We start from the raw sequence: 12001 nt of genomic DNA, 5'->3' as shown, positions 1-12001 counted from the left end.
CGGCAGGTGTTTCTAGTTGTTTTTGTTTCTCACCATCCTACTCTATTTTTAATTGGCAATAAATTAGTCTTCCCCAAATTGAGTCTATTTTGCCCATGAAGATAATTAGTAGGTGATCTCTTCATCCTTCTCTCAACCCACAAGCTTTTCATTCTATTTTCTGCCCCATTCTGCTGAGAAGGGGCAATGAGACCAGCTGGGTCAGCATCTGTCAGCCAGCTAAGGTTAAATCACCTCAACAAGATAGCTTGAAAATCATTGGTAAAGTTTACTTTTGTAGTACCTAGCTATGTTGAGACTACCAAGTTCATTTAAGCATTTGGCTTGGACAGATTCACTTATGCTGTCTTTAGCATAAGCACTTTGGACCTAAGTATTCAAGATGCATTTTCCTAAGAAAGTATGTATTCATTACATACATTCTCAGAAAACAGGGATATGCAAGAAAGTATCAGAGAACCTGCATTTACCTTTGTTACGGTTTTCAACAGCTCCATCTTGCTTTTTACCTGTCAGAGAGGGGAACAAGTTGTGTTTTAAATTGGCTGTCCAGAGTTCATTTCGGTGTTCATGTTTATATAAAATGCATACACTACCATATGCTGAAACAAGCAACGACATTTTAGGAAAAAAAGGTGTAAAACTAGAGAAAGGAGGGCTGACGTAACTGAGGCTTTAAGTGCGTGAATCAACTCACAGGAACAGTTCACATCTGTTTTTTGGACTTTTCCCATACAAGACCGTGGCAGTGTTATGCTACCACAGTTAAGTTTGCACAAATTATGGACACAGACATTTATTAGTTATGAGGAAAGCTTTGAAAAGGCTTGCCTAAACGTTTTTCTAGGGAAGAAATTTGTAACATTCAAGTGATTCTGGTGACCTCAGTCTTGCTTTCTGTTCTTCTTCCAACACTTACCAACTGTATCTGACTACTACTATAAATGAACTGTAGGATCTCACTTCCAGAATCAGTGATTTTGTACAACATTGCAGAAGCTACTGTAGTACAAAATATTTATAAATCCACACCAAAGCTTAATGGAGGTACAGCGCTGGATTACTGGATCTATGCTAACCCTATTTACGCAAGCATGAACATAATCTGTTGGCAACATACCAATATTCCGCCACTAAGAGAATAGTTCATGTTCATAATAAAATATCTCTTCTACCTCTGTTCAGAAATGGAGTTCAACAAGAGTTCATAAAGAAGGACAGTGAAATAATGAAATAAATTAATGACTGAAACCTTAAAGTTAACTGGAAGACCAACACATCGTGTGTAGCTTATTGGGACAGGGAGGGTACACTAGCATCTTTTGTTTGGGTTTTCAGGTAAAAAGATTTAGATAATACCTTGGCAAGTGACAAACTTTTCTCATAAGTAGAGAAAGCAAGGGTTATAGTTACTTTTTGCAACAACCTGCAATGAAAGTACAAAACTGGGGAACTTAGAACAAAACCCAGAATTTTTCAGTATCACTGGTAATTCGTCAAGTCTTCAGCCTTAGGTTACGTAGAATTAAATGCATGAGACTACTCAGGTAGAAGAAAATCAAATTATCAAGCAGCCTGCCTGGCATGACATTTAATACCTCCACTACATTATTACTGTAGACATAGTCTGATTTCTATACTTAAGATTTCCCCATGATGATCCTCAGAACAGCTGAGGAGAAAAAAAAAACAACAAACGAAAAACCAGAACATGTTCACCTTCTCTAGAAGACGCTACTTCAGACTTCTTAATAACTCATCTTTGTATCTTAATTTAGTATTTGTTCTTTCCTAGTTCCCATTTCCCTCTTACAAGACTGAAGTTCTACACTTGAGTTACTTCTAACTCCTTGTACATATATTTGCTTTCACTCTGATCCAAGCCATACTCAGCCAACTAAAAATAGCCACTTTAATCTCCTTAACGTTCACAGAGAAGCTAATTTAGTTTAACCTGAGTTTTACCAAGGAGAATCTTATCAGGCACCCTACTTAAGGGAAAAAGGAAGTTGTCTATCTTGGGAGACAAAAACCCCACAGGAGTTCAGGCCCTAGGATACTCCAAAACACTACTTGTCAACAGGACTTCTGCTTATAGAATAATAAACACTGGCAGAATGTTAATAAAAGCTATAATCATCTTCACATCTCCTGTAGCAGCTGGTACTGTTGCCTGCTTCTTTCTCCTTCCTCTGCAAGGGAAAGAACAAAGGATGTAAACTGTTCCACACTAATCCCTGAAAACTTTGCAGGTCAACTTTTACTCTTCACTACCACACTTGAGCCTGAAAACTAATATTGAACTTTCAGTTTTTCTTTTAACAATTCTTGTAGCTTACTTCTTGAAACTTAGAGTAATAAGTTTCTTCAGAAGGGTCAGAATTGTAAAGTATTTATGGACTAAGACAAGACAAAAAGCACAGTTCAATCCTAATTCCTGCACAGAGCACACATTACAACAACTGCCTCTTTAGTTTGAAGGCCACTGAGATTCCTAAATGCATTTCTGTATTGCTTTCCATTTATTGCTTTCTATTACTGTTTCATATTCCTCTGATGAAAAAAGTGTATTCTTCTACTAAAAATCCTCAGGCTCAGTCCCATCCAGTAAACCTCACAACAGTTCCTAGAAAAAAATTTCGCTATGGTGAAGCTCAGTCCTGAACATGCCTTGTGAGAGGCAGCATCAAAACATAACTGGTTAACATTTCTAAGCTTTGATTCTCAGGATAAAGGCTATGGCATACATAAGTGGCCTTATAATTCCAGCTACTGAGCAAGGCCTTTAAAATAAGGAAGACAGTCCATTTCACAGAAGGGCTCCAAAATGCTTGGGGCTACAAGCCCCTCATCTCTCTCTCTCAAAAAAAAAAAGTTTACAGAAAAGTGCTGCTAGGGATTTGCCCTGTTTATATCTCTGAGCATTCAAAGTGTCAGCTCTGGAAGAAAAGGAGTGGCAGAAGAAGCTGTCTCCTGATTTTTAGTCAAGACCAGTCTTATATACTTAAGATATCTACAAACTCAGCAGTCTCAATGATACAAGCTTTTCTCCTTTAAGTGTCATAGAAGAACTCCCTGTACAGGCATTTTTCTATCTGTCAAAAGCAGAATGAGATACTTACTAGGTTAAGATATTGGTAATAATCTGTTTGCCATAAACAAATATGTGCTATTAGACATGAATGTACTTCGAAGTTACATAATATAGCAGTGTAACAATTTATACATGGTATGGCTGGTTAAGAGATGTCAACTTTCCAACCTCTAACTGATCAATGAGCTCTGAAGTTCAACTAAAAATTCACATGACAAGATTTATAAGTAGTGGTGTACTCTCAGGTCACTGTTTTTTTCCCCAGTGAAACCTACTGAAAGTATAAGGTTTAAAAAAAGACTTCCAGCTCTAGATGACCAGAATACGTTTTTATCCAGTAACATTCAGGAGTTCACACCTCCCTCCCCAGGGATTTAAGATTATTATGCCTACTTTTCTGAGACTTCTTCTCTTTCTCCTTCTCCTTCTCCTCTTCATCTCCTCCAGCCCCAAGTAAGGTAAAGATGATTCCAGTCTGAGAGTTCACACCTACAGCAGTAACTACCATTCTTCCAGAGCCTTCCATCACATGTGTACCTGAAAGATTGAATCAGGTTTTCCAGTGATACTTGAGCAGTCGTATGGCAGAGCACAAAAGAAATGAGTTTTCAAATTTCACATCGACAAAACCCTGAGATGGGTATATATACCACTGTGTTCCCCTAGAGCTTTAATTGCCAAAATTATCTGCAAAATAAAATCATCAGCAACTACACAAAATGTTTGTCAGTTTTAAGAGCCTGCTCACTTTGACAAAGTTTTGTACTAATTGCACTGGTTTTGGATACTTCTAGGAGTCCAGCCTAAATAAGGTCTAGTTTGACAGATTATAACTTCAAAATTTTAAATAACCAGTTAACCCCCAGAAAAAGAACACCTTCTGCAAGAATTGTCAAATGTTACACACCTGACAGCAGCATAGGATCTCTGTCCAGAGATTTCTTAACATGATCAGATTCTCCAGTCAGTGAGCTTTCATCAATTTTGAGGTCGTTTCCCTGAATGAGGACACCATCGGCCGGTAAAAGATCACCTACGAGAGATCACTGGGTATGTTGACTGCAGTTCCTTTTTTAAAAATAAAAGAAAGTTCAACTTTAAAAATAAGTTTACCATATTTCACTTGTGCAATATCTCCAACAATTATGTCAGCTACTGGTATTTGGATGACTTGGCCACCTCTGATGACTGTGAATTTCTGTTCTTGTTCAATACGGCTCTGCAATCCCCGAAATTGTTTCTCTTTACTCCAGTCATTGAAAGCTGTTACTAATACCACACAAACTACAGATAGGAGGATTGCTGCTCCTTCAATCCAACCTGCTTCAGATTCCTCCTCTTCTTCACCAACATTTACTGATCCACATACTGTAGAAAACAGGTTTTAGATTTAAGAAAGTTCACGCAGATAGTTATTTCAACAATAAAAAAGTTTTGCCAAATGGAAGAAACTACTAATAGTTGCTAAACATTTTCTGTGATAGCCTTCTTTGCAATTTTACATTTATCTGCAGTGAGAGCGACACACAAAAAAGGAAAAGAACCTGAAAGCTAGAGCAGCTCAAGGAAGTTAAACCACCTAGAATTTACATCCCTGCTTATGTGAACATAAGAGAAATTTATAAAGAAATTTACCTGGCCTTATTGTCTTGTTAAATGATGGCATAAGAATGCCCAGCTACACAACTAGTTAACCACCTTCTGCTTTCTCAACATTCCCCACTTTACCTTTCTCTTCACAAGCCAGATACCATTGCAAGAATTCAGTTCAATGGAGGCCAGATCGCTTCAACTTCCCTTTAGAAGTATAAATATAGCTTCATTTCTTAAATTAGAAAGTTACCAGTGTCATGTTGCAAATCAAGGAAAATTTAAGACTTGCTGACTCCCCAAAGAAAGCACATGACCGCAAATTATAAATTGCTTAAATATTTGAGGCAAAGCTAAAAAAAAACACTTGCCCAGAAACACGACCAGATCTAAGACAAATCCTTGTTACTGCTGCTTGCACTTTACCTTTGGCACTGTTTTGGTCAGAATGATACCAGATCACGATCAGAGAAATATCATGTTGCCCTTTTAAGGCAAGCTAGAGTTTTAGTAGTTTCTCAATAAGAAACAATAAGCTGCTTTTCCACTGACTTACTGTCTCCAATCAGATTTACAGTATAGGTATGTTGGACCAGGAAAGCCAGTAGTATACTAAAGGTAGGTACCTACTTTTTAAAAAGTTTACTTACGTGATTCATTTCCTCCTGGAGGCTGGTAAAAAGAAAGGCCCAAGGATACTACGGCTGCAATTTCTAATATAATTAGTGTAACGTCCTGTAGTGCTTCCCATACTAACTGAAGAAATGTTTTTGGCTTTTTAGGAGGTATAAAGTTCTTCCCAAAAACTGCTTCTCTCCTTTCTATATCTGCTGGATTTCCACTTAAACCTATTTAATAATAAGACAAAGTTAGTGACATTTACTTGCATTTCACCCTCACATCAGAAGCGATTGAGGCTTCCCACTCATGGAGTCAAGTCCCACTCCATATTTCAGTAACAATACTGAAAAGTCATATCTCAAATATAATTTCATAAGTATTATACTTTAACTCAAAGTCAGTACACAAAACCAGCTATATTTTATAGTTCACACTTTGCCAATATAAAGTAAGCTGATGGTCTACCTACTTGCATTTAATATGACATAGCAACAGAGTAATAGTAACAGACATACCTTTGTAAAAAGTAAACAAGTTTGCAAGACAAGATCATTAGTAGAGTTACTACTATCGAGACTGAGTAGCACCATGCAGCTTTAGCAAGACCACAGCCTGTGAAGCCAGCTCTGGTTCCCACTGTAGGGATTCTGTATTCAGAGATAACATCCTAGGATCCTACAATTAATGTAACATTTATAATGAAATATTTAATATAATAATATAAAATACTATAAATATTGTATTTGTGTATAATTTAATTACAATATAAAATACTATAAAAAGCTGGTGAAGCTCTCCAAGCACTTAATGATGCTGATTCCACCTGGACAGCATTTGTTTGCTCTTCTGAAGCTTTGTTTTCTTTCTATCTCCTCTCACATAGAGAGAGTCCATATTTAGCACTGTGCAGGGTCTGCCACCTCCGTTTTGTACCTATCTTCTTTCTAATATGTCATATTTCTTTCCTAGTCCTCTTCTCCGTCTCAACTTTCGTACCATCCTTAAGGGACACTAACTAGCGGGCAAGAGTGAGAGGCCTTCACTAAAAGGCACTGCATACTTCAAGAGTTACCCAAGTCCTTAGAAATAAAGGAATACCAAGTATATTCAGTGCATTTAAAGTCTTCCGTAAGAACACGTCCTGTTTACTCCTTCAACAGTTTCCAGCTGCCTAACCTGCCATTCAGAATTTAAGCCATGAGCTCGTTTTTCAAAGCAAAATGGTGAAACGTCCAGCCATGTTCAGAGCAAAGGTCTGGATACTTCAACCATATTGCTCCCAAGGTTATGATCAGCATCTGCTTAAAAGACGACAATTTTCCTAGTGGCAGTTTTTTTAGTAGTTAACCCAACTACTTAGTGATAAAGGCATTGCAAACACGCTCAGTAATCAGTAAGAACAGCAACCACTGCAACTGGCTTTCATAATAAGTGGGGTATTTAATACCTCTAACAGACGTTTCCTAGAACTGTCACATGATATTTCAAGACACTTTGCAAGGACTACTGAACTGCAAAGCTCAGTTTTAAATGCTAACAACTGCTATGTAATCACTTAACTGAAAAGCAAAATACTACATGCAAATCTTTTGAAAAGTGAAATGAATTAAACATAGTCTTAGTGTATATAATAAATGAGATTTATTCTAACACTCTTAGATTCACCTTGAATTCATGGCTTTGAAGGTTTAATAGAAAGGAGCAATTTTACTGGCTAGCCTTAACACTACACTTCTTGAAGTTCAAGCTTTGAGGTGCTTACTTGCACTCAACTCAAAGAGCCTGGCAAGACCGTTATGAAAATCAAGCTATATGAGAGGATCTAGAAAAACTAAGGACAGCTTGGCCATTCCAAAAGGCTGGACCATATTGCTATTTTACAAGATACCATTTCTGTCATCCTTTTAGCATGGCAAAGTTTGCAAGATTATTTACTTAATGTCAGCAGCACCACTTTCTTCCTCCCTTCACAGCGCATCAGGATGCTGAACATCAGAAGTATACAGCAATGGTCTTCGAATAATGAAAAGCATTTTCCAACAAGGCTATGTAAAATCAAGCCACTATCAGAACCACTTAGTGAAGATTAGTAAATAATCCTAGCAAAGACAAAAAGCATTTGTATTTTTAATACTTGCTATATTACACCATGAACCATTACTGAACTTGCTACATTTACCACGCCACTGGCAATTTCATAGTTCACAATCTATAGTCCTGAGGTCTAAACTACTGCTATCATATTGTTCATTATGTATCTGAACTGGGGTAATTCATGTTATTTAGGGTTAAGTCTGAAAAATACTAGGCAAGGGACTTGTTAAAGCTTCATATACACATTTTATTAGAAATCAAGAAGTAGAAGTTACTAGATAATGAAAATTACATAGACCTGTGGAAATATCGAAGGTGGACCATCTCTCCAGAATATAGGAAGGACTTCTGCTACTACAGATATGTCAAACATTCATTTATTCACATTTGTATATGTTTCTACACATCTAAAGGATATAATAAACATTTAATACTACGCAGTAAAGTCTGCTTGGTGTCTTTTTTTAGTAATATTGGTAAAGGGGAGTTCCCATTTCTCATTTCAAAACAGGTAGGTCTGATCCACATCTCACCTGAAAACAGGCAATGACTTACATTGTCAACAGCTTCAAAGAAAGAAATTATACAAGCTGAACTCATCTACTGTTTAGCATTTTGGAACTACCTGTACTTTTTCTGTGAAGCCACTAGTAATTACGCAAATCAGCATTTCATATCATAAAGAAAGCTTCTGAATAGGAAGAGATGTCATAGGGCTTTGCAGGTGTACACACAAGATTTTAGAGCCAGAACTAGTGTAACACAGAGCAGTTTTCTGCATAGATCTTACCTAGATTCTCTCCATTAGAAATGTCTCTATTTCTATACTTACAACTTGAAATTGATAAAAGAAGAGACCTAGTTCTACTTTTACGAGAGCTCTCCAGTACTACCTCAGCGAAATTTATAGCAGCTTATCTGACCGAAAGGCTGGTCCTCTAAAGGTTTGTGGATTGATTTAGAGCCAAAATGACACCTTTGTAGAAGACTCTGATCTAACTCATCTTACTTAACCTTTTGAGCTAATTATCATGTTTGACTGTTTGAGGCCTTGCTGTGTTTATGTGCTGCTCTCACACTTAAAAAAAAAAAAAAAGATGGTGCCCTTTTATGATGTTAGTGATTGTATTTAACTGATTGCAGGACAGCACATCTAAATGTCAAATCCTTTTGAAAGGAAAAGGCCTTGATCACACAGTACAGCAGAACCCATCTGCAGGAAAGGGCATCTAACCCTTTCTAGTTTCAGTACGCTGACACTCATTATTCCTGTGTGTTAACCTGCTTGTTACATTAAGGGACATAAAGCGAATCCTGCAGTATACCAGGTATTTGGTGCTTAGCGCATCATGGCCATCTACAATCGTATGCCAACCTAGCTTGCAGTAATAATATTTAAGCCTTGTAGATTACTATAAAACAAGATCCATATTTCAGTTCCTGATTGTAGAAACCTACAGCCATTTTCACTGAGAAAGGAACCTGCCTTTCAATACTATTCAACAGGTCAGAGTAACAAGAGACTGCTGCTTCTATCTAAGAGTTGTTACACTGCTTGTCCACAGCACTGCTTCACATGCATGCACTGAACTTTGTAACTTCGTTGACACTGAGGAACAGAAGTTTGTACTACTCATGTTTTAAAAGTTTCTTTTTCAGCCTAAAACTCGTCTACTCCCATTCCGTGGCAGGTCAGGTATGACAATTGGCTACTTTCAGTTTGGTAAGAAGAATCAAGTTCATGTACTGAAATAATTTCAGGAGTCTAAAAATCAGGAGTCTGGCTTCAAAAGCAGATCAAGCCAAAACATGCTAAATGCAGGCGTACCCAAGGTATCTGGTGGCATTAGTAGGCGCTTCTTGATCCAAGGAGACAAGCTTTCCCATAGCAATTCTGAAGACCATAAAATAACAGCTCTCCAGGATTAAGATAACAGGTACTTTACTGCCATCAACATGACACCACATTGGTTAAAAAGCTGTGTGAGTGCTTAAATGTGGAGACACCACAATCAGGCAAAATCTTGATTTTGCTACTTCTCAATCACTACCAACAGCAGGACTTCACATTAAGTTTGTTTGAAGTTAGATATGTTAGATAAAAATATGCAAAAACATTACAGTTTAGATATCTTAAGCAGTATGACTTGCATTTTTCTTTCACAAATTAAAGCTTATAGCTTTCATTTAACATTGGAATAGCGTAGTAAGAGAGGGCCAGATCTTAAGGAAAACTTCTGGACACCTCTCAGGAAGGAGACTTGAGACATTTATTTCCTCCTTCATATTTGTACAGTCTATCTTGGAGTACTAACTCTTGCAAGCATAAGCATCAGGTAGCCACATTTCACAGGATGCCATCAAGTCCAACATAGCAAAGACTTTTTTTAAAGATGCTATTTCTAGAGAATAAGATTGTGTGATCACTTTCCAAACCTTCTACTAATAGTGACAATACCTCTTAGTGCCTAAAACTGTTACATTAGGGTATAGAAGAAATAGGTAGCAACACAGAAGCATTAATAAGGACTGCATTAGACTACTAAAACCTTGTGTTCTATGAGAGCATGATCCGAATTGTGAACGATACAGGTCATATGAGCTAGTCAAAAACCTTACACTTTCACAGTAAGTTAAACATTGATACATGGAATTGCTACGCCATATGTGGATGCCTACATCAATTAACTTTATGCCAAAGTGCAACTTCCCCACTAATCCAACATCTTACACGCAGTTAGAACTATTTAAAACACTCCTGCTTACTTATTACCAGTGAATAACTGCCTCAGAGGAGTAAGAAGCCATATTTTATTATGGTAACTGAAATACTTTTTATAAACTTTATTACATTAAAAAAAAAAATGTAGTTTGTTTGACTAAGAAAATTTCCTAAATAGAGATTCTTCAATAATAGTATTAAAATTGACTTACCTTCATTTGGTGAAGTTTTCAATTTTGTACAGATGCCATGTACATCTCCATAGCATTCCTGTATTTTATGCAGTGCATCTGTAGCTCGAAGTTCCATAAGAGAACGGAGCTCTGCAAGAGTAACTCCAAAATCTCCATGATTAGCTTCTTTTACAGCATTTTTTACACCGCTATATGCAACTGAGTTGTTTGCCATATCACCCATGATGCGTGCAGTCTTTAGTGTAGACAGTTTCCAGTAAGGAAGAAGACTTCAACTTAAAATATTTCCAAAAGGAAAATAAATCCTTTGGGTATGAAGACAGTCAGGAGAGGAGACACATCACCCAAGTAAGAGACCCCGTCTGGAGAGATATCTTTGAGGTTGTCCCATGGCGCATTCTGTTCTCCAAGCAAAACGGAAAGAATAAATATACATTCAGTTACATAACAGCTATACTGAAATACATTGTAAGACAACCCTACTATTTGTATTGAGGTTACAAAACAAATTTTTGCCTAAGGATAATTTCTTCTTATCTCCTATAATATTTTTAGTTAGAAACCAGCTGGAACGAGTGAAGAGGCATAAAATGGATGTTCCCCATCCCAAAATAACCTTGCATTGTTATACTTTCTTAAATCATTAACTTCTTATTGTTGCCTTTAAATCTTGCATTTTGGTTGGTATAACTATTGTTCATCATCAAGAGGAAACTTGAACAGCTGGAAGTAAATCTGTTTCCGTGGAAATGGAGTTAGGAGCATCCACCAGTGATGTCACATGGGGTAAGAACGTTCTCAAGTTAAAGATCCCAACTTTTCACCGAAGCTTTCACCGAGTTTGGAATGAACAGCTATTGTGTGTTCCCACAAATTCATTTGTGCAAACCTCAAGGAAAATGGTTTCAACGCTAAGTTAGCCCACGCATGAAATACTTTTGTAGTGTAAGTAGGAGTATATCTTTAGGCAGACTTAGGTCTTAATGCATTTTTGTGTCCAACACTTTTAGCCCTCTCTTCAGCCCATTTCATCACAAATCAAGCCTCCCACAGTACCTGCATTTAGTTTTTTGAACAGACGGGAAAACTGCACAATATCACCTTCCTACAGAAGGAATAGGGAGACTAAGAGCAGCTCTTCCATTTGATTATCAGAGCACTGTAACTGAGAAGTTAACATCTACCCACAGGATTCTTAACCTGCACAGGCACTCGGCTGACACATCTTGCATGTACACATGTATATGCACAACAGTATAGTGAACGCACAAACACTTCATGCCTATATAAAGATCTGCTGTGTGCCTAAGACAGAAGTTCAATCGTGTAACTCAGCTTTATCGACTTAACGGGGCACGGTGAGCACAAGTAACAATATATTCCCCCATGAGACATTACGACTGTCAGGCTCAGATGAACAATAACTTGGACACTTCCAGATCAACAAGACCCCCAGGTGTCATATGCCTAACAAAGGCAAACAGTTACCACTCACTGCATTGCTTTATGAAAGCAAAGAGTCAAATAGCAAAGAAAAGATTTCTGGCTATTGCCCTACTAGGTTAGAGAACTGTTTGGCTGAACAACCATGTCCATGTTGAGGTCTAGCTATAAGCACCTAATTACCAAAAATTTAAGGTCTTTGTTCCAGGATAGTCTCAGTTCTCTGCTCTGGAAACAATCAGC

At 37.4% G+C, this 12001-nt stretch overlaps 1 protein-coding gene across 7 annotated transcripts in view; it reads right to left on the bottom strand.

The window, feature by feature from the left end:
• Positions 1-10733, bottom strand: part of ATP2B1 (ATPase, Ca++ transporting, plasma membrane 1) — a 34105-nt gene extending 23372 nt beyond the window's left edge. For 3 of the 7 annotated variants that reach the window (XM_009882613.1, XM_009882606.1, XM_009882610.1), the window contains exons 1-6: positions 10334-10733; positions 5335-5532; positions 4208-4462; positions 4002-4127; positions 3488-3631; positions 471-509 (exon numbers count right to left, since the gene is read on the bottom strand). In XM_009882613.1, the coding sequence (XP_009880915.1) occupies positions 471-509; positions 3488-3631; positions 4002-4127; positions 4208-4462; positions 5335-5532; positions 10334-10538 (967 nt within the window). In that variant the 5' untranslated portion in view covers positions 10539-10733. Of the gene's footprint in view, positions 1-470; positions 510-837; positions 844-3487; positions 3632-4001; positions 4128-4207; positions 4463-5334; positions 5533-10333 lie in introns of all 7 variants that reach the window. The other 4 variants (XM_009882607.1, XM_009882611.1, XM_009882608.1 and 1 more) reach the window with 3 other exon arrangements.
• Positions 10734-12001: the final 1268 nt, after the last annotated feature.

Source organism: Charadrius vociferus, unplaced genomic scaffold (assembly GCF_000708025.1).
Source record: "Charadrius vociferus isolate BGI_N301 unplaced genomic scaffold, ASM70802v2 scaffold72, whole genome shotgun sequence".
Taxonomy (NCBI): domain Eukaryota; kingdom Metazoa; phylum Chordata; class Aves; order Charadriiformes; family Charadriidae; genus Charadrius; species Charadrius vociferus.
Note: the sequence above shows the minus strand (reverse complement) of the source record. Positions and strands in the feature narration are given on the sequence as shown.